This window comes from Rhinoderma darwinii, chromosome 1, assembly GCF_050947455.1.
Source record: "Rhinoderma darwinii isolate aRhiDar2 chromosome 1, aRhiDar2.hap1, whole genome shotgun sequence".
Taxonomy (NCBI): Eukaryota; Metazoa; Chordata; class Amphibia; order Anura; family Rhinodermatidae; genus Rhinoderma; species Rhinoderma darwinii.
In genome coordinates this window covers 63,519,730-63,543,102 of record NC_134687.1, presented here as the reverse complement: position 1 = coordinate 63,543,102, position 23,373 = coordinate 63,519,730, and the positions used below count along the sequence as shown (strand labels likewise).

The 23,373-nt window shown below is 41.8% G+C and overlaps 1 protein-coding gene across 1 annotated transcript in view; it reads right to left on the bottom strand.

Annotated features, from left to right (window-relative positions):
* The window catches only part of WDR19 (WD repeat domain 19), a 62,073-nt gene that overhangs the window by 23,875 nt on the left and 14,825 nt on the right, over positions 1 to 23,373 (bottom strand). The window contains exons 5-20 of the mRNA XM_075859193.1: positions 22,289 to 22,404; positions 20,509 to 20,624; positions 18,870 to 18,950; positions 14,738 to 14,850; positions 13,463 to 13,636; positions 12,145 to 12,215; positions 11,434 to 11,606; positions 11,024 to 11,138; positions 9,835 to 9,941; positions 8,502 to 8,624; positions 4,232 to 4,381; positions 3,405 to 3,552; positions 2,723 to 2,927; positions 2,059 to 2,218; positions 1,253 to 1,363; positions 190 to 299 (exon numbers count right to left, since the gene is read on the bottom strand). Of these exons, the coding sequence (XP_075715308.1) occupies positions 190 to 299; positions 1,253 to 1,363; positions 2,059 to 2,218; positions 2,723 to 2,927; positions 3,405 to 3,552; positions 4,232 to 4,381; positions 8,502 to 8,624; positions 9,835 to 9,941; positions 11,024 to 11,138; positions 11,434 to 11,606; positions 12,145 to 12,215; positions 13,463 to 13,636; positions 14,738 to 14,850; positions 18,870 to 18,950; positions 20,509 to 20,624; positions 22,289 to 22,404 (2,073 nt within the window). The remainder of the gene's footprint in view (positions 1 to 189; positions 300 to 1,252; positions 1,364 to 2,058; positions 2,219 to 2,722; positions 2,928 to 3,404; positions 3,553 to 4,231; positions 4,382 to 8,501; positions 8,625 to 9,834; positions 9,942 to 11,023; positions 11,139 to 11,433; positions 11,607 to 12,144; positions 12,216 to 13,462; positions 13,637 to 14,737; positions 14,851 to 18,869; positions 18,951 to 20,508; positions 20,625 to 22,288; positions 22,405 to 23,373) is intronic.

Below are 23,373 nucleotides of genomic sequence, written 5' to 3'. Positions count from 1 at the left end.
TGTGTGCTTCTCTCACTGCATGTACTTATAAGTGCTTGTAGTGGATGGGATGCGGTAGTATTGTGTAAAATGTAAAACTTGATTGTTTTAATAAAAAGTTACTTGATTTAAAAAAAATTTACTTCAAATTTAGAATCAGATATTACACAAGTATGTTTGCCAGATTTACTATGTGAAGAGAAAACTCACGTGAACTCCAGCTGTATGGCATACTCCTTTGATATAAATGGTATCTGGTTGGGAGCCAGACGTTTCGCGAGCTGCAGAGCACTATCCCAGTGCTGTAGGTCTCTTCTTACCTAAACAGAACGCAAATGTTTATCTACTTTCAAAATAATTTTAAAAGGGAAATTACTTCATAAAAAAAAATGTTTCCACCATAAAAAGAAACATTGTCCCAAGCTAAACCCCCGGCACCCAGCAGATCCTGATATATTCCCAATACATAGGTGGTGGGTACGCAGCCTGATCCAACTTGACTGCATAAAACACCTAATCTACATTTCCCAGCAACCTACTTTTTTTTCTTTTGATGCGTTTTTAGATGCGTTGGGCTAAGAGCCCACGAGCACCATGAGATAGGGCATTTATTTATTGGCATATGGACGCAGAACTATAGCAAGGCAGAGAGCTGAAGATTGGGCTGTAGATTAGAATGAGAATGTACGCAGCATATTAAATGTTCAAATCTGATCGCAACAATATAGAACAACATTAGAAAACGTGACTATAATGACATACTGAGTAATATAAAATAGGATTGTGATCACTGGAATAAAAGTTCAGGTGTCTCTTAAAGGGGACTATACACCTAAAAGATTATACCAAAAAATTATATACATTTGTACATACGGTATCTTCATATTATCATTATCCACCAAACCCTATAAGTATGTTACAACTCAAGGAAGGTAAACGTTTTCATTTATTTAAGACACAATATTCCCTATGAATCTCCATCCCTTACCGGTGGTAGAAGCAGGAGAACCCAAGTTACAGTACATTAAGCTCCCTGTCATAACAGTTCCTCTCATGAACAAAACCCCTTTTATCCTATAAATGGATACACATACTAACGAAGAATATAAATCTGTAAGATAATGTATCAATAGGTTATGAATCACACATCTATATCAAGGAAATGTTTACAAGGTTGGATACATTACACAGATTTTAAGGATAGACGGATGTCTGGATTTTATATATAAGGTTGCAATACAAGGCAACATGAAACACTACAATGGACAGTTACCTCGAGTGCACAAATAGGACTGCTCGAAGCCAAGTAGAGGTCCTGAGCAAGGTTGAAGTCATTGGTGAACATGGCAAGATGTCCTGCTAGGAGGTTATGGTCTTCTATACCCTGCAAGAAAATATACAGAAAAAGTTTCAGACATTTCTATTTTGGTGGATTTTATATGGGTGGCTTGTACTAATCTCCAGATACAGGCAAAGAATTAGGATCCTATAATTATCCAGCTTAAGCGTTTAGAATTGGACATGCGGGTGTCGTTTCATTGCTCCTCTGGTTTCTCTGCTTGGTCTCATCTTTGGCGGTGCGGAGGGATCCCTGCGGGTGAGTTGGCCGCCCCATAATCTTCAGTATCTCCTCTGCTAGTTGAAGAAGATGCAGAGCATGTACAATGTCATTCTACACCTATGACAAGCGTAGAAGATGCTAGAGATTATGGGACAGCCTGCTCACATCAGGGATCCCTTCGCACTGCCAAACATGAGTGTGTGTCCACCGCTAAACACTTAGTAATATGGATGACCTATAGGGGGCAGCACTGAAACAATAGATGGTGCGATGATAAGTGTATAAATGTAATATCTCGTCACAAAAAAAGTATTTTTAATGGAGTGTCAATAAGAAACATCTTTAGAATTAGGTGCTTTATTTACCTCAATACAATATTATTCAAGGGATACCCCATTTAATCTATAACTCCTCTTATCTGGCAGAGGATAGAGCAGTAATTTAGATAGATCAGCATTACTACACATTTTAGGTTAAGTAGTACATAGCCGGACAGAGAAACATTTTGCATCATATACCTTTATTTGTTCAAGGGACATCACCATGCCCACGTTGCCAATGGTCCGATAAACCCGCACTGCAAACTCCACTTCCATGTGGTGCAAACAGGCCCGGGCTAGCTCATTCCAAGCCTCCTCTGTATTCAACAAGGTGCACACGTTCCAGGCATCTGGGAATCTACACAATGAGCGGTTGTACAAATCTCATTACTTTAAGATACATACAGAATGCAGTCATATATAACATGCAAAAGTGATGAGATTATGTGCTTTCAAATGCAACTTCCATATTTTTAGGACTATTAGTGACACTTTTGAATAAATCTTGCTAAAAAGTCTCTATGTCTTAAGAGTCCAGTCAGGGGGCCCGGTGGCAACAGACAAGTTTTCCCCGAATTCACAATTGTCTGATCACGAGCATGCACCCGCCACTCGATTCAATGTCTATGGGACAGACGGAAACAGCCAAGCGATGTACTTGGCCGCCAATCTATTTAAAGTCCCCCTCACTGTGGTCAAACAATAAGGAGGAATGGTGGGTTCAGGGACCCTGTTCTCGCGATCACAATAATATTTTCAAGCTTCTGACATTGGCTGTGATATCACAATGTGTGAGGCTAAATTGAAATTGACCATCACTAAGAATACTTCTAATGATAAAGACCGGCTATTACCAGCCTACCTGCGTAGCATTAAAGTCTGTGTTAACATTTTCTTTAGATCTTTGGATTCTGCATCTTTCATGTTACTAAGGAAGTTATGAGTGCCAAGGAATATATTGTTTAGCATCCCACTTTGAGTTTGGCAGCTCAATTCTCCATTGTGTAAAAGAACTGGCTTGTGACCATAAGGAAGTTTGGTACCACCTGCCAAAATCACTTTCGAGCCTGCAACAAACAGGAAAATAAGTGATGTTAGCTTTTTGTAAACTTTTCCGGAGGTAGCTGCAATTCAGTATGAGATGTAGTGGAGAGTGTCAACGACTGCTGACCTGGAAGTGATTTAGATGTCAGCAATAAAGAGAGACATCAGAAGCTCTGACATTTCACTGTGACGATCATGAACACATAACCAGTTATCAAACGCACATTGAGGGGGTTGGATTAAATTTGAGCCCTGCCAATGCAAGACGTCCACCTACTTCCTAAATTAAAGTTAATCTGAATTCTCTATCCCATCATGTCTTGTACCATTACTCTGTATTTTGCGAATGCATCGGACATAGGAAGGGCAGTAAAAAGCTAATGCTCTTTAAATGTCAGGGACTATAGGATCTCTATTTACCAATATAATACAAATTTCACCTGGAATAAGATCCTGTATATTGAAGGCTGCAGTTCATGAATCTACATGTATACGTGTACCTTGTATGGTGTCCTTATGATAGACATATGTAAACACTTTATCGTCGTCAAATGCACAAAACACTCCTTTATCCATTGCCCAGTTTTCCCATAATATTCCTTTGATTGTTGGTGAGAAGTTTGGAATTTCATATAAATTATCGTTTTGCTAGAAGAAAAAAGGAAACAAGTGTAAATGGAGTATAATAACAGGGCAAGGACCATGGTCTCCTAAAAAAATATTTTAAATATCTACCTATGATATACTATGGATCTAGAACTTATTTGATCAATTTAACAACAGGACCTATTGATGTATATTCCTGGCTCATCGCCTTCAATGAAAATGCCTTGTGTTGAACCCATTGGCTTAGCGAGTGTGATGAGATGCAACAGTAACAAACCAACATGCGATGCTGCGAGCCACTGGCATGTTCTTCTGTGTCTGTGGCAGCATCATAAGTGACGGTTCCTACTGCAGAGCAACACTGTATGGGCCACTCTGATTGAAAACTTTTAACACCACAATTTTTCCCCAAAAACTTGGCTAACAATTAGATGGACATTTCCATCCTTTTGATCCTCGCGGTGCCAGTGAAGAGCACCATTGTTGCCTAGTGACGACACTTGCGACAGCTACGCACTATACATCAATGATAATAATTCTAAATGTTGCTACGAGCGGCGCTGACATTAACTGATCGTGCGGCCAATGACAATGATTTTTACGGCAGCACGATCGGTTTTTGGATTTAAAATGAATTATAAATAATCAAAAATTATCTTGTAAAAGGAATTATTTAGAAGTAAAAACACAGCTTACAAGTAGGGCACATTCAGATACTTACTGGGCAATAGACAAAGCCTTCAGTCTTCTCATCAATTATAATCAATCTGGTTCCAGATGCATCAGGAAATATCTTTTTCACACTGACCGGGTGCCGATACTCATTCACGTACTGCCAATCTTCCAGGTAAAAGTACTTTACAAGTCCCGTCTAAACAAAAGCACAAAGATATTGGAGTTGTTTCTAGAACTGGCCATAGACGTAGGGATCATTATAAACAATACAAATGATTTTACAATTCTTAATTTGAGTTTTTAATTTATTTGTTTGTAGATTAGGAAACTATACAATTCTAACTACTACCAGGGGCGGATTTAGGTGGTGGCGGCGGAAATGGGGCACTCGCCCGACTTCACTGCTCTGATTCTTTCAATGGTCCGATATCTCTTGGATTTATCCAAGACATAGCTGGCTATTTTAATTATACTTACCTCCCTCGCTCCTCTTCAGCTCCGGGAGCTGATGCTCTCTGTCCAAAAAGCGTTAGGATGTAGTGTGCAGCGCCTGGAGCTGATGAGCGGGGAGTCAGAAGTTAGTCAGCAGGAGCGGAAACGGGAGCCAGGAGAAGTGAGTATAAGCGTCTCATCTGGGGTCTGATTAATTTAGGGAGTTTAGAGGGTCTGATCTGGGGTCTGTTTAATTTATGGGGTTTGGCCTGGGGTCTAAATAATTTAGGGGATCTGAACTGGGGTTTGATTAATTAAAGGAGTCTGCTCTGGGGTCCGATTATTTACGGTCTGATCTGGGGTCTCATTATTTTAGGGGGTTTAGGGGATCTGATCTGGGGTCTGTTTAATCCATGGCCTGTAAGTGAATGAATCTGTCTTGCTATAGAGGCCTAGGAATGGGTGTTAAAACAAGGGTCCAAAAGTGTCTGGGTATCGAACTCTGCAATCCTCAGGAGACGTCACCTGTGAGTCACTGTACTTATAGAGAATCTGTCTCCTCTCCGTCTGTTCTAGTAAATCCTTGTACCCATGTATTAACAATTCTGGAGCACAGAACTGACCCATGGGCTGTACAATTTTCCTTGCAGAGACAGGGGTAAGCTGTACTTATATAAGAAAATATGAAAGTAGAATTTCAAATGTATTACATTACATGGATACAAGAAAACTATATGATTTCATATACTAGTAAAAAATACAAACTACACCCCTTTAACAATCCTTGTTATATCTATGGTACTAAAAATGGTTAGTAATGACCAATAGAAAACTGATGCATCGGTCACAATAATTATCGCTGATGCTTCAAGACAAACATCACTGAGAAAAGAACATATGGAGCAAGGCAAGTATGTGGAAAAATCATTCATATAATGGGAAATATTCATATATGTCCTTTTATCAATGAGCATTCCACGACTTCCAGGTCCTATGGTAAATATGAGAGAAGGACGGCTTTCTGGCCTTCAACATGGTTTTGAAGACCCTTTCAGTGAAACCACGAGACCTCGGCACTAGGACTTCAACAGTCATCCCATTAAACGTAGCGACCCTAAATAATAATGGAAGACGGATTCCTGATTGAGCAGATAGTACATGAGTAACAAATTGACGTAACGTACCACACCCGACAAGGTCAGTCCGGCGCCACCAGGATTGTTGGAATGTTTTGTGCTTTGATTCGCCTGAAAGTCCAGGAAAGAATAGGCAGGGGACTGAAGATGTACAGAAGGCTGAACTGATCCCAGGAAATGACCGGAGCGTCCACTGCACAAGCCAGAGAGTTCCACATGCAAGGCACAAACAGGGGACATTTGCGATTGAACCTAAAGGCCATCAGGTCTACGTCGATGTTCACAACCACACAACCAGGATGAGCCAGCCAGAGGGTCCAGTGAAGGAGAGACAAATAGATCTAAAATCTTGATTGGCAGACACCCTGCACTTGTTGGCTGGCATCCGTTGTCAGGACTGTCCCATGAAATGGGAGGAAGAAACTACCCTGAGTGATGGTTGGAAAGAAGAGCCACCACTGGAGTACGTGATGCACAGTAAAAAGGTGGTGAGACAGATGGTGGGAGACAGAAAAAATGGGACATAGATATCAAAACCACAAAAAAGGCCATACTTACTAAGTGGGTGGGTGAAAACCCGTTCCCAGCAGGACGCAGACAGGTCAAAGAATGCTGCAGAAGGAGTGTGCATTAAATAGTGATAGCCACGCCCACTAGTCTTGAGGGGAGTGGCGAACTAAGTGCTCACAAGTGTGCAATAAATGAGTGTCAGTGTCGGTGTAGTGCTAGGGTGTGAATGTAGGGTAAAAAAGAAATGTGTGTATATGGAAGTGTCAGAACTGTGTGATAATGTAATAGAAATAATAAATAAATGTGATGAATAGGGGTCAGTGCTGTGAATAGTACATGGGGTGGCAGTACTATGTATAATACGTGGAGGGATGATGTGCTGGTCGTCAGGCATAGCATATCTTGCCGGATCACAGCCTATTTATAACGCCGCTACTGTTAGCTAAGGCGGGCTGCTCTGTATGCCAAACCAAACGGCAGCACATCATGCCCTCCCAGCATATAAGACCTGGCTGCGTCCTGAAAAAAAGGTATACATAGTAAAAATATCCATGAAACATGGGGTATTAGTTGTTATTTTGGCCAAAATACGCAAAGCTCGCAACCCAACGTCAAGGGTCCCCAGTGCCTTGCGAGTCCCTAACTAGAACTTTTCGTTCCTATATTAAAAACACCAGCACAGAGACAGATCCCAGCATGCTAGAAACGCCCGTTGTAGCGGACGAGTGTGAAAGAGGACATAAGGGATAGTCTAGATGGACGAGACCATGTGACCCAGAACTCACATGCAACAGCGGAGGGAAAAAGGTGCCCCCTAATGAAGAGCTCGGATATTCTGCTGAAGAGAGGACAGTTTATCCTGGGGGGACTACCCGTAATTTATCACCCAGCCAAAACTAGCAGGGGTGTGCGGGATGATTTGGAGACTGTCCAGGATGCCCAAGATCTCAGTGGACAAGAGAAGAGCAATAACCTTTGCGAGCACCTTCATGAAAACTCGAGGGGCACTCGACAGGCTGAAGAAAAGAGCCACAAACTGATAATGATTTGCAAACCTGGGAAAGCGCTGGTGGGTAGTGGAAAGTGGACAAAACGATTGAGGTGCTTTAGGTCCAGGATGGGGCGGACAGACCCGTCCTTCTTTGGGACCATGAAAAGGAAACAAGATGAAAGACCTGGAGATGTGACTCAGGGGAATGGTCAAAAAGAAATGGCTTGGGGACATGGAAATAAATTTGACAGAGAAACCTCCTCGCAGACCCATGCAGAGACATGTCTGATCAAAATATCCTGAAAAAGGAGGAGCCTGCCCCCCCCCGATCAGAGTAGGCCCGAGTTAGGGCTGACCTTACGGCAGAGCTGGTCCTATTGGAAGCCTGTTTGTAGGGCGGGTGACGTGGGCGCCAGGAGGAATATAACTTAAAGCCTGGTTTTCTCTTTGTTTCTTAATGAGCCGTCTTCTTCACGGAAAGCAGACTGGTGAATTTATGAAAGGACTGAAAAACATGGCCCAGAATTCGCCAGGGTCTATTCTCAGGTAAGTGCGAATTTTGCCGCCGGTAGCTTCAGAGATTATCTTGTCCAAACGTGGACCAAAAGAGACGTGGGCCAGTGAAAGGGAGTCCTGTGAGCGCTTGGAAGCCGAATCCGCTGCCCAAGTTTTGAGCCAAAGAAGTGTCGGATCGACACAGTAAATTTTTTGGAGAGGAGGGGTTAACAGTGTGATAAAATCTACACGGTTTGCTCCCCTCACATAGGGAGATAATGTTGGCCCTGTTTAGCAACATAGAAGAGAAAAAAATTGAATAAACTAAAATAATAAAAGCAAAGAAATCCTGCGAAGGTACAGAGGTCCTACGAGCACACTAAGCCAATACTGGCTTGCTCAACGTCTGCATGAGGGATATAGTCTGTGAAGAAGGAGCTAACACTCTTGGATTAGTGTCCGCCTATTAGTGGCATGGTCTTCTGTGTCCCCAAATGATACAAGTGAGAAACAAAAATTGGAACGCTTACAATGTTTTTTTATATTAAACAGTTTTATAAACTATTATAGAGTCCAATAGTACTCAAAAGGAAGGATCCAAAAATGAATGTTTTATATTTAAAAACACTGTAAAATATATGTCTTTGAGTTGTCCTCTCCTATCTAGTTGCTAGACACTCTTTTCATGTATTTCTTTGTATCTGGTTTGGTTCACAGGAAGTATTTGTACTGTAAGAATGAAAAGAACTTACATTGGTGCCATAAATCAGGAAATCTCCGGTCAATGCATGGCATAGAATCCGATACTTCTCATCTGTGGATGGAAAGAGACGGGTCTCCCTCTCTTCTTGAGAATCTAGGGGTTCGCTCTCGATCTGTGGAGAATAATTAATGTCACTTACTTTTAACAATATTTCAAAGTGCAGGCAAATGAAAAATAAAGAATGGAGAGAAGTAGACAATTGTTATCTCCAGATGTTACTTGCCTGACCTCAACTGTATGTCACATGCAATACTTAAAAGTGAATGTCAACCAACCCTGGAACACCATTTCGGGTTTTTAATCTAAACAGGTCCATAGTTCTGTGCTCATTCATTGCATAATTTACTTTATAGCCATGTAAATGATAACATTCTTCATGCTTGCAGCGACCACTAGGGGGAGCGAAGCAACTCAATACATACGGCGTTTACATTGAATTCAATTATAAAACTGAATTTGTTTCCTAGATATACTGAAATGCTAGGACACTGCTCATCACTACCAAAGCCAATAAAGACTGCTTCGTGGACTACTGTTAAAGTGGATCTGTCATTTTGAACAGTTCCCCTATCTCCTCTATGATTGACAGCTTTCCCTGTATGGATATGTCCACAAGGGTTGGAGTCATTGCAGAAAATTCTGCAGAAAATCCGACCCAGATTTTGCAGGGAAATCCACATGAAAGTCCACACCAAATTCTGCTTATTTTGGTGCTTACTTTTACCACCTGCAAATCCAGATGGGAAATCAACAGCAACTCCGCTACATGTGTACGTAGCCTGGGAGTGTGGATGTATCAGTTTTCTGGCATAGAAAAGTAGCACATGACTCAAAAGTCGTAATTTTGCGCCGCTCTCGCCACTTTTCTACAAATTGGGCGGAGGTCAGCAGAAGGGGCGGGGGCACCCGTGACCTGATGCATTTACTATAATTTATGTCAGAAACTGGTGGAAATTTATAGCGGAACTCTATGCCAAGTCCTGGCCGGCGCAAAGACAGCTGAAGATTTCACTTCAGCTTGTTTCCGGTTAAGACTGGCATATGAAACCCCAGTCTTAATAAATTCCCTCTAAACGGAGCTGAGTTAAATGATACTTTGTCGGTACTCCACAGCTTGTCCCATAACATATTACAGCTGTCTAACCCAAACTCATATTGGACATTTTTCAAGGAGCTTACTAATAGTGGCCCCTGCATTCCAGCACTAACAAAATCCTACTCACCAACATGCAATTCATGGAACACGCCAATACACTGTTATTTCAACTTGGTGTATCTTACTGCTCCTAAGGATAGATATATAGATATACTGGGATCCTTACCATATGAAGCTGCACTTTACCCTCAAACAGAGCAGCTGCATAATCAGAATTTAGGCACATACTGGCAACTGTACCCAGGTATTCCATGTCCTTCAGCCGCTCCACAACTGCATGGAATAAATAAGGAAAACTTTATTGTAAAGCAGGAAAAAAACCAAAAACAGTCAGTTCCCTAGTCAACCGGGAGATTAAATAGTAAGCAGCAACTTGATCAACCTACAGATCACCCTTGAGATTACAGATCCGAGGCTCCAACAACCCTTAGGGTAACTATGCCATGACAGTAATTGCCAGTCCGCAAAACCGTGCACATTTTACCGTATATTGCCACGGTTTTACGCTGCGGATTTTGACCGCACGGCTTCTACCAGGTGAGACAAGTTGAAATAACTTGCAGCAATTTGCAGTAAAATGCCCACGGTTTTTGCGAAGCAGTAATCAGCCACACGGCAAAAACACGGTGTCATTGGGGACATGTGAAGTTAACCTTAAAAGAAATGTCTGCCCTTGAGTAACATTCAGCGATCTGGTGCCATACACCACTGAGGCCAGTGATTTGCTGAAGTATTAAGTGGGTTTACGGGGCACGTCATCGCTACAGCACTTTCAACACAGAGTGGCAGGGAGCAATGGAGAGGCAGCACTGGGACGCCAGGGCATTTGTCAGGTGAGTAATGGGTCTTTTATTGTTTTATGAAATGTCCTACTTGGTAAGAGTTTTGTTGATATCGGAAAACCCCTTTAATCTATAGAAATACAAAATTCTGTGCAGTTTAATTTCTTTGTATATCTATATAGCAGTCAGACCACTATTTTTCTGATACAAAGCTCCAAAGCCCCTGCTTAGACTTAAAAGATAACATCTATTTTACCAAGTATATAACTAGGTGGCAATTTGAAGGTTGAGAGAATAAGGAGAAAGTATAAGGCGCTGAGCAAAGCAATATACACAGAACGTCGTCCTGTACGATGTTGTAATAAGGAGGTTTCTCTCTACATAATTGTTCTTACGCATTACTGAACATTTCAATTAAAAAAATAAAAAATAAAAAATGGTGAAAACCCGTTTGATTTATTGTGATCAGTTCGATACTCTGTATATATAATGTTAATTCATACAGAATTGAGGAGGTCACACGTCCAGTGAACCAAGTGCATTATGCCCAGTAGATTACAATCTGACTCTTACCATTCTCAGTCAGGGCATAGAACCAGGCACGATTGTTCATTCCTACAGCAACATGATATGGGCCAACAGCCACAAAATTTGGCTCCACTTCAACAGAAACTGTGATCGGCAGTTCCTAAGTAACAAGCAAATGAAACCTAAGAACATGAAGATAGGCGACTATAAGCAGTTGCAAACAGGAAGTTTTATTCAATAGGAAAAGAACAAAAAAAATGTTGTTGCATTGTATAAATGGGACTTAAATCTCAATGATAACAATGTAACATCCTGCAGGAAGCTTCTGTAGCAGCCAAAGCACAGCAAACATGCCACATGTGAACGTACCATAAAAATAACCATTAAAATATAGGCCATTGCATAATCTAATAATAGACAATATAAGGAAGGTAAAAAAAAGAAGTCAGGATTACCCCTTCAACAGGATTGCACACTGTGACCTCCAGCAGGGAGGTAAGATACGCTATCTTCGTGCCACTCGTATCTCCAAGGATAGGAAGTTTGGTTAAGAAGACATTGAGTGAACCTCGCTGCGTGGATACAGCCAATAATTGGCCATCGTCTGTCCAGGAAAGTTTATCTAACCCTAGAAAGGAAGAATTGTTTAAAAAAATGTTTCCCAGGAGTCAAAGGAGATGACCTGTATAAATGCCACTCTTGGTAAGACATGCCACCCTGAAAGGCTGAACACCACTAAACCAAGCAAATAGATATGGATTGCTTTGTCTCTTAATATAAGAACTTATGGGATACAGATTTATTATTTTATTTTTTAGATAAATTCAATGTTGCTGTCATATGACATGCTGCGGATAAAAAAAAACGCAACCGCAGGTCAATTTATGAACGCTTTCTTGGCTGATTTTGGATGACATTTTCTTCAAATCTCATCCACTCTGCTGCTACTGTAATACGCTGCGGATTTTACGCAATGAAATCCGTTGTAGAAAATCTGCCGCTAATCCGCCCTTTGTGAACATACCCTTATACTGTATTTACACTCAATACTTTTCAGGTTGGTATAGGTTTTTATATACAGGAGATCCTCAATTTGTCTTACTACATACAAGATTGAGAATCATCAGTTCATGCCTTTAATGTTCTACAATAAGCAGGGTGGTTACCTTTAGTTTCATCGTCTAAAGTAATGATGGCGTACATGTCTTTCAACTCAGTCAGATCATGGATTTTTATGCTGCAATATAATATGAATATTAACATGAAGAGCAGGTAGTATGAGATTGAGGTGTTAGAGAATGCAGTTATTGTGAGTGATTCTGTTATGTCCTGTTACAGGAGAATATTGTTCCCATCCAGGTACTCTGTCTTATGATCACATAAAATATACCTGGTAAATGGATATAGTATATACTGATATTATTCCGTGGTGTTCACCCATTGTGGTGTCAGTATGCCCAGGGGCCATTTGGTCATAGATCCTTATCTACAGCCTTATTAGCATTTCAGTGGACCTCAGTACACGAAGAAGCCATTAGAAACTGGAGGTAGAGACAGATGGGCATACTGGGAATAGATTTACTATACTGTACAGATGCACATTGGATGGATTATGGGTGGTCTTAAGGCGGAGTCAATGGAGTGGGCGGGGTCAACTCAGCTAGGAATATATAGGTCGTGTGAAGCTCGGGGGCTTTCTCTCTTTTCCTTTCAGCCCTGGACGATCAGCACTTTACATCAGGATCAAGATAAGTTATACTCTATGTGTTTTTTCTGTGTATGTATATAAATATAATACCATTACAGCAGATTTTATATGTGCACATAGAGATATTCTAGGAATCTTATGTGGATTATAGAGGAGTAGATTATATATATGCTATTTATGCGCGAGTCTCTATATGTACATGTACATGGTCAGGCGCTGTATGTGGCTTTAGTTATAAGTGTAGTACCAGGAGACCGTATAGGATTGAGACCTGGATTTATATTATAGATACATATACATTACTAGTCACAAGTGCAAAGTGCCCAGGGAAGGTAGAAAAAGGAGGCGGCTGTGTGTAGTTGTGTTCTCTATGTAATGTATTGTATCTTGATGTAATGTATATTGCTTTGTCACTTCTATGTTATAAGTATTTGTTATATATTTAAGTATCTGCGAGGGTTGTATGTTACTCCTGTGGTGTGTGAAGGACTGGAGTGTGTACATTGTAACAATACAAAGTAAGCGGACTATATAAGAAACAGAGGTAAGGTAACAGACTAGGGACGGAGTAAAGGGAGAGAATACAGATAGACAAAAAGCTCATATTATATGCCCAAACAAAATAATCTACGATACGGAGTATATGCCGTATACACCCCTTACCCAGTGAACAGCAGTTAGCAATAAATTACATCATGGACATATGTTAATATATATTATATAATATGTATATTTTCAGTTAAACTAAGACATTACTAAAGCAAGTAGTCTCTGACCAGTTGTCTCCGCAGGATGCTGCTTTGTTTAGTGACTGTGAAATAGCGATGCTTGTCAGGTTATCCTTGTGGTTGCTAGCCTGGAAAAGCTCCTGACCAATCTCACTCATGTGTGTGGAGATCACCACGAAGAATCCAAGAGAGAAGCCAATCATGATGTATCCATCACCGTACCTGCCAAACAAGATGAACACAACATGAAGGCAATCGATGGGAGAAGTCATGGGATCGGTGCCAAGATTCCTACAACTTTTTCAGCGAACAACATATTCCACTGCAGGTTGTAACATTTATATTTGCCCTTAAGGGTATGTTCACACGCAAACGTCAAATACGTCTGAAATTACGGAGCGGTTTTCAGGCGAAAACAGCTATTGAATTTCAGACGTTTTTGCAAGTGCACGCGTTTTTCGCGGTGTCCATTACGGACGTAATTGGAGCTGTTTTTTAATGGAGTCAATGAAAAATGGCTCCAATTACGTCCCAAGAAGTGACATGCACTTCTTTGAGGCGGGCGTCTTTTTACATGCCGTCTTTTAACTGCGACGCGTAAAAATAAACCTCGTCTGAACAGAACATTGTAAAACCCATTGAAACCAATGGGCAGATGTTTGCAGACGTAATGGAGCCGGCTTTTCAGGCGTAATTCGAGGCGTAAAACGCCTGAATTACGTCCGTAAATAGGCCGTGTGAACATACCCTAACTCTTTAATACCAAGTGAAAGTGCTCCACTGAACCATAAAATAAGCAAATGATAACACTCATTGTGTAAAGGAAAGTTCTACAAGTTTCTAATAGTTTGCATTTCAATTTTTCACTATTTCCGAGATCTCTGCACACTATCAATGAATGGAAACATTACTGTTTGCATCCGAAGGTTGAAAATATGCCCTGATCATACTCAACGGACACAGCTTAAGTGTATGAGCTTCTGCAATGTCTTGATGTGTGGGAATTGAGGAATGTGGAATTGATCTAGGAATCTATAGATGTCAATGGGGCCTGAAAAAATATGCATCATGATTATCATTATTTACAGCTAGGAAACTGGAGAAAATACAGCTGTCACGACAGATAAACAATGACAGACCAGTGACCAGTTTTAGAAATGAATACTGAAAAAATTTTGAAGTGAATATGGACAAAATAATCTAAATTACGCATCCATATTGAACACCATGTTTCATCTGTATTTTAATAAGCTTGTGTGGATGAGTTATAAACCACTCTAATGCTATGAGACATTTATTGACCACGTGTAATGGACCTCTTACCATCGGTGAGACACAATGGAGCCATAACGCTGCTGAAAGGCCAATTCTATTGGGTTATCCGGATCATTCAAGTTGAATAGGAATAAGGTTTTTTTTCCTACTACAACACTTACCTAAAGGAGGAACATTAGATACTTTGTGGGATTTATAAAAATACAATGACAGATAAAAATGTGATTTCATGCAAATTTCTAAAGAATAAAAATGATATAAAATCGATGGGATCAATTTGCCTAGGTTTAATGAAGGTAAGGCCTCATGCACACGACCGTATTTTTTCCCACCCGTAAATACTGGCGTAAATACGGGTCCGGTGTCACACGTATTCCACCCGTTTTGCACCAGTATTTACGAACCCGTGCCCGTAAATATGGGTCCGGTGTCACCCGTATTCCACCCGTATTTACGGGCACGTTTTTGGCGGCAAAATAGCACTGCACTAATCGGCAGCCCATTCTCTCTATCAGTGCAGGATAGAGAGAAGGGATAGCCTTTTCTGTAATAAAAGTTAAAGAAATTCATACTTACCCGGCCGTTGTCTTGGTGACGCGTCCCTCTCTTCACATCCAGCCCGACATCCCTGGATGACGCGGCAGTCCATGTGACCGCTGCAGCCTGTGATTGACCTGTGATTGGCTGCAGCGGTCACATGGCCTGAAACGTCATCCAGGACGTCGGGCCGGATGTCGAGAGGGACGCGTCACCAAGGCAACGGGCGGGAGACCGGACTGGAGGAAGCAGGAAGTTCTCTGTAAGTATGAAAGTCTTTTATTTTTATTTTTTACAGGTTTATACTGATCGGTAGTCACTGTCCAGGGTGCTGAAAGAGTTACTGCCGATCAGTTAACTCTTTCAGCTCCCTGGACAGTGACTATTTACTGACGTCGCTTAGCAACGCTGCCGTAATGACGGGTGCACACATGTAGCCACCCGTCATTACGAGAGCTCCATAGACTTCTATGGACTGTCCGTGCCGTTATTACGGCCTGAAATAGGACATGTTCTATCTTTTTCAACGGCACGGGCACCTTCCCGTGAGAAAACGGGAAGGCACCCGTCGCCAATAGAAGTCTATGAGCCCGTTATTACGGGTCGTAATTACGACCCGTAATAACGGGAGTTTTTACGGTCGTGTGCATGAGGTCGTGTTTATTTACAGTCATATGTGGTTTATATTCAGTCCTACTTGATACAATATACCTGCAGTCTGGGCTTTGTAGATTATTTGCTTTATAGTCTCTGGGAAAATGTGGCTGGTAGAAAGATCATTAAAGGGGTTTTCCCAGAATCATAAATTATCACCTATCCACAGGACAGGGGATAATTTTCTGATCACTGGGATCCCCACCGATCAAGAGAACCAGGTCCCGAACCCCTGTTCATACTCACTGCTCGACCGCAGAAAGGAGAACATTGAATGGAGCGGTCGATCCATTCAAAGTCTATGGGAATGACGGAAACAGCCGAGTACAGTGCTCGGCTGTTTTCATCATTCCCATAGACTTTGAATGGAGGGACAGCGCGCATGCTCGACCACCGCTCCATTTAATATCCTCCTCACTGCGGTGGAACAGTGAGGAGGAACGGGGGTTTGGGACCCCTGTTCACACGATCGGTGGGGGTCCCAGCGATAAGAAGATGATCAACTATCCTGTGGATAGGTGGTGATTTATGATTCTGGGAAAACCCCTTGAAGCGATATCTGCAATGTCGTGTTTGAGGAAACCCCCACTAAAGCCATTTTTTTCAATAAGCTAAACCCTAAGTGTCAGATCTTTGTCAATGCTATAAGGAGCAGCATGTTTATAAGTTGCTCCAAACCTTCTTAGATGACACGGGCTGTTACTTAACCCCTTAACGACCGGCGTACAGTGTTTTTACGTCGGCCGTTCATGGTAGTTCTTCTCAAGCGCCGCCTTTTCACGTCGGCACTTCAGAAGAACGTTTCTCGCATCGTGCGGGGTGCTGCTGAAGCCCAGGCTGTTAGTAACAGCCTCGGGCTTCAGGGCAAGTGGTCTCTGATTATATTTAACCCCTCAGATGCGGCGCTCAATAGTGAGCGCCGCATCTGAGTGATTTTAGAGGGAGGGGGCTCCCTCTCTCATCCCACTGGCATCCCCGCGTGAATCGCAGTGTGCCGATGGGTTCTATGGCAGCCTTGGGGCCTAACGAAGGTCCCCAGGTCTGCCTTTAGTAATTGCCTGTTAGGCCATGCCAGAGGCATGACCTAGCAGGTGCCTGTCAGTTTTACACTGACCGGCAATAATACACTGCAATACAGAAGTATTGCAGTGTATTATAATAGCGATCAAAAGTTTGCACAGTAAAGTCCCCTAGTGGGACTACAAATAAAATTAAAAAAAAAAGTTAAATAAAGTTTGATATAAATAAATAAATAAAAACCCCCACTTTTTCCCCTTACAAAATACTTTAATATGAAAAAAAGTAAAAAGTTACTTATATTTGGTATGGCCGCGTCCGTAACGAACCCAACTATAAAACTATTACATTATTTAACCCGCACGGTGAACGCCGTAAAAAATATAATAAAAAACAACACCAGAATTGCTGTTTTCTGTTCATCCTGCCTTCAAAAGAATTTGATAAAAAGTGATCAAACCGTCGGATCTACTCCAAAATGGTACCAATAAAAACTACAAGTCGTCCCGCAAAAAAAAAAAAGCCCTCATACAGCTGCATCGGTCAAACAATAAAAAAGTTATGGCTCTTAAAATATGGCGACACAAAAGCAAATCATTTTGAAAAAAATTTGTTTTTACTGTGTAAAAGTAGGAAAAGTTATTATGTTATTTATGCCCCACGGTAAACGGCGTAAAATTAAGACGCAAAAAAAATGGCGACATTTCTGTATTTTTTCCAGTACCCCACTAAAAAAGTTATTAAACAGTTAATCAATAAATTATATGTACCCAAAAATTGTGCTATTATAAAATACTTGTCCCGCAAAAAAAAAAGTCCTTATACAGCTATGTCGATGCAAAAATAAAAAAAGTTATAGATCTTTGAATGAGACGATGAAAAAACGTAAAAAATTGCTCGATCAAGGTTTAAAATACCTTCGGTATTAAGGGGTTAAAGGTGAAAGTTCACCTTTGTTTATATTTGACATAATATAAACCTCCTCGCTGAATTAATCCCTTAAAGAGGCTCTGTCACCAGATTTTGCAACCCCTATCTGCTATTGCAGCAGATAGGCGCTGCAATGTAGATTACAGTAACGTTTTTATTTTTAAAAAACGAGCATTTTTGGCCAAGTTATGACCATTTTCGTATTTATGCAAATGAGGCTTGCAAAAGTACAACTGGGCGTGTTGAAAAGTAAAAGTACAACTGGGCGTGTATTATGTGCGTACATCGGGGCGTGTTTACTACTTTTACTAGCTGGGCGTTGTGTATAGAAGTGTCATCCACTTCTCTTCACAACGCCCAGCTTCTGGCAGTGCAGCACTGTGACGTCACTCACAGGTCCTGCATCGTGTCGGCACCAGAGGCTACAGATGATTCTGCAGCAGCATCGGCGTTTGCAGGTAAGTCGATGTAGCTACTTACCTGCAAATGCTGATGCTGCTGCAGAATCAACTGTAGCCTCTGGTGCCGACACGATGCAGGACCTGTGAGTGACGTCACAGTGCTGCACTGCCAGAAGCTGGGCGTTGTGAAGAGAAGTGGATGACACTTCTATACACAACGCCCAGCTAGTAATAGTAGTAAACACGCCCCGATGTACGCACATAATACACGCCCAGTTGTACTTTTACTTTTCAACACGCCCAGTTGTACTTTTGCAAGCCTCATTTGCATAAATACGAAAATGGTCATAACTTGGCCAAAAATGCTCGTTTTTTAAAAATAAAAACGTTACTGTAATCTACATTGCAGCGCCTATCTGCTGCAATAGCAGATAGGGGCTGCAAAATCTGGTGACAGAGCCTCTTTAACAAGCAGGAGCAATTCAGCTAATAGAAGAAAGCAGCATCTAGTGCAACATAACTGACCCTCCCAAGTCCTGTAAATGGGGCTCCTCATACAGTCGTCATTGAATCACAGTTTATTATCGGTTTTATATTTAACAAGATGTAAATGGAAGTTCATGAGGAAAGTTGTATATTACAGTGCTTTCTCCTGGGGACGCCCGCTCATCGGTCTTCATCACCGAGAATTGAATGTCGCTCGGTTCCATCCTCACAGTGGTCTGCACAGCAAAAAGAAAGTTTACTAATATTTTTTTAAAACGGAAAACACCTGCTGAAGTTATGATATTGGATAGGGAGTTGAACTTCCCACCTGAATGTGGACTTTTATTCCAATTTATTTTGAACAAAAATTGGTCTATAGCTTCTTCTATATACCTGCTGTATATACTCTGGTTTATAAAGAAGTCTATACAACATATCCACGTTGCACGGGAGAGATTTACAGCAAAATACAGAATTTTTTCTGGAATAAAGGCCGTTTTACATGGGCTGATGATCAGGGAATGAAACGCTCGTTCCGATCATCGGTCCGTGTTAAAGGGCCCAGCGAGCAAACACTCATTTGTCGGCTGATGGCATCTTTCATGCGGTGCTAAAAGTCATTGTTGGCAGCACATCTCTCTGTATAAACAGTGGACGTGCTGCCGACAATCATGGAAACTGTATGGGTACAAACTATCTCATTCATCTCCATACAGTTCAACGATTGCTCCATGTCAATTGACCGCCGATCGATGTGCTACATTGCCGCTCGGCACTCGTTTACCGGCAAATACCTACCAGGGTGGAAGGGCCCTTCGGCATTAAGCACACAAGTTTGTGTATTTTGGCTCATAAAACGGTGTGTAAAACTAAATTGTATTGCGCTCTGTATCACCACATTGTTCTGAGTGAAGTTCCGTTTCACAGATCAACTTTTCCTCAGTGCTTTTAGGGGAGAACTCTGGCCTGCATGTGACTGAGAATACACCAATTTTTTTTTAATAAGGACTCACCATGCATCATGGGGTATGCATCAGTGACACCGTATTGAGGATCCATGTGATATGGACTACAAATACGCCTATGTGCATGAGATCTGTACCAGTCTCATTTGAGAAAGAGGTCATTTCAATCAATGGCTCCATAGTGTCATTAAAGAGTGAAGCTTCTGGGAACCAAAGGGGCATGGCGTTTGGAAGTACACTTTCGCTCTTGTGGGTGGTGGGCGTCTCAGCGTCCGTACCACAACAGATGCTATATTTTTATTTGACTCTATGACATGTCAGGAAATATAAATTTTGTGCACGTAGGTAGTTAAAAAAACAGAAACTAATTTGTTTAATTATAGTACAAATTGGACTGTGTAGGATAAGAATTTGTTTTGGATATTTATTGAAGAAATTTGGAGAAAAAGCGGAATATTCAAGGGCGCAGCCGTAGTCAAACTAAGTTTCAATTGTACAGATAAAAACGACGCGTTTCAAGGCTGAACTGGCCCCTTCATCAGGTTAATCATCGCCCTTGAATATTCCGCTTTTTCCCCAAATATCTTCATTATACACATCGAGGCTACTACGGCTTTCGGATTGGAATTTGGGCTGCAAGCTCACCCTAACCATTCCACTTAGGTGGATTATTGGAGTACGCTTTTTTGGATGTTATGCTCCTAGCAGAACTATACCAGGTCAGCACATTTGACGACAGCTTCTCATTCTATTTGTAATTACTGGTTCATGCACTATGTGCGCTTTGTCCTTTTTTTTTCTTTCTTAGTTGTGGATATTTATGACATACTTGTCGGATTGTATCCCCCTCCTGATTACTGATAGTAATCATTTTATCTTCACCGCCCAGAGCCAATAAATTCTGAGAGCTCCAGCAACCACAAGTGATGCGTCTGGTGTGTTTACCTGCAGGAAAATACATTACAGGTTTATTAGATTTCATGTGAGAACAACAACTTATCAAATTATTCAGTGAATGTTGCACCAAGGGATACATCAAGATGATAGAATTCTTCACAAACTCCTTTGCATATAGGTCTATAAAGGAGGCCATACACGCAGTAGGACAATCGTTCGTTTAAAGAATATTCGTTAAGCCGACATCCTGAAACACATTTCCGATCATGTTGGCAGTTATATTCGTGAAATGTGCCCATGCATGTCCGATGGGACAAGAAAATTATCGGCTGATGTATGGCTGGAAGTGATGTAACCCTCCCCTGTGGGTTGTCATTTTCAAAACGATCATTCGTGGTCGAACAGCCAAATAGTTTTTTTTAGATTTCCGTCGGCCATCGGTTGGTTGTAACGATCGTTTGCTTAAAGAGGTTCTGTCACCACATTATAAGTGGCCTATCTTGTACATAATATGATCGGGGCTGTAATGTAGATTACAACAGTGTTTTTTATTTAGAAAAAACGATCATTTTTGATGGAGTTATGACCTATATTAGCTTTATGCTAATGAGTTTCTTAATGGACAACTGGGCGTGTTTTACTAAATGACCAAGTGGGCGTTGTGGAGAGAAGTGTATGACGCTGACAAATCAGTGACCAATCAGCGTCATACACTTCTCCCCATTCATTTACACAGCACATAGCGATACAGCTATTTCGCTATGTGCAGCCACATACACACACTATAATGTTACTCAAGTTTCCTGACAGTGAATATACATTACCTCCAGCCAAGACGTGATGTCTATTCACAATCCTGACACTTCTGTAGTGTCTGTGTGATATTTACAGCAAGGCAAGCGTAATCTCACGAGATTACGATGTAACCCGTCATTTAAACGAGAGCGTTCACTTTCTTAAACTATTGTCTACTGTGTATGGTGACCTTAAGGAACCCTAATTCAGAGATGCTAGAAGGCGCAGCTGCACCCACGAGACGGCCCCTTGAAGTTCAAATTGCGAGGTCGTTGGTTGAGAGGAATCATTAGGCAATCTGCACTGCACTTTTAAGGCAGAGACAAAACCAACACTATTACACATGGCAACAAGTCAGATTTCAAACTCATTTTCTCAGTTTTAAAGGTGGTCTGGACAACCGCTTTCCTTATGCTCTATTATGTCTTCATTTGGGACACCCCTTTAATAAGCCAGAGTAGAGAGCCATTGCAAAGAATCTCTGGCTATGGTGCGATCATGTATTACATAGTCAACCAATGTGAATGAGACCATCTGCAGCTTTCCTGCCATTTTCAGCTGATCACAGGGTATTACTGCAGCTAGAGCCGCAGTTATCAGCTGATCACCCGGGATGTGAGCCGCAGTTATCAGCTGATCACCCGGGATATGGGCTTTCTTTTGAGGATTTAACTGCAAAACGTTATTATTTGCAATTTTATTCTATATGACCTCCAAAATCTTATTTTGATATGGCTTTGACATAATGTATTACATGGCTCCGACATAACGTATTATACATCAGCAGCAGGGTTTTCTTACATGATGTTAAACTGTTGAGATAAAAACTCAATACATTTGTAGATATTTAGAGTTATAAACATTACACACATCCTCATCATAAATGGGATTGTTTTCAGACATGTACAGCAGCTTACCCAGGACAGGTACTTTCCTAGATGTTTGTAGATTATAAACCAGCAGGTTTCCTTTGGATGTTCCCACAGCTAGCAATGAACTCGTCTTTGACCAGAGCAGGAAAGACATTTGATCTCTAACATAAAGTAAAGAAATATTAATTATAAATGTAGTAACTGCGAAAAACTGAAGGTCCTCAGTATGTGTATAATGTGGCTATCCTTTTATCCACACATTTGTTTCATTATCAGTTTAAAGCGGATCTGTCACCTGAATATGCTGCTTTATTAAGGGCTGTATATTATGGGGACAGGTCCGTTCAAACAGGACAAAAAAAATGTGTGCTTTTAGCTAATAAAATCGAACAGACAATATAGCAGACTCATAGACAGATAATAGAGTTTGCTGTATCCATGAAATGAGCGCTCATCCCTCTCGCCAGTGACTGACGGCTTCTGTGTTTCGGGTGAGATGGCAAGAGGAGGCGGGAAGTGCGCTATCCTCATCCCTCTCACTAGTGACTGACGGCAGCTGTGTATCTGGTGAGAGGGGCAGGAGGAGGCGGAAGGTGCGCTATCCTCATCCCTCTCACTAGTGACTGACGGCAGCTGTGTATCTGGTGAGAGGCAGGAGGAGGCGGAAGGTGCGCTATCCTCATCCCTCTCACTAGTAACTGACGGCAGCTGTGTATCTGGTGAGAGGCAGGAGGAGGCGGGAGGTGCGCTATCCTCATCCCTCTCACTAGTGACTGACGGCAGCTGTGTATCTGGTGAGAGGCAGGAGGAGGTGGGAGGTGCGCTATCCTCATCCCTCTCACTAGTGACTGACGGCTGCTGTGTATCTGGTGAGAGGGGCAGGAGGAGGCGGGAGGTGTGCTATCCTCATCCCTCTAACTAGTGACTGACGGCAGCTGTGTATCTGGTGAGAGGCAGGAGGAGGTGGGAGGTGCGCTATCCTCATCCCTCTCACTAGTGACTGACGGCAGCTGTGTATCTGGTGAGAGGGGCAGGAGGAGGCGGGAGGTGCGCTATCCTCATCCCTCTCACTAGTGACTGACGGCAGCTGTGTATCTGGTGAGAGGCAGGAGGAGGCGAGAGGTGCGCTA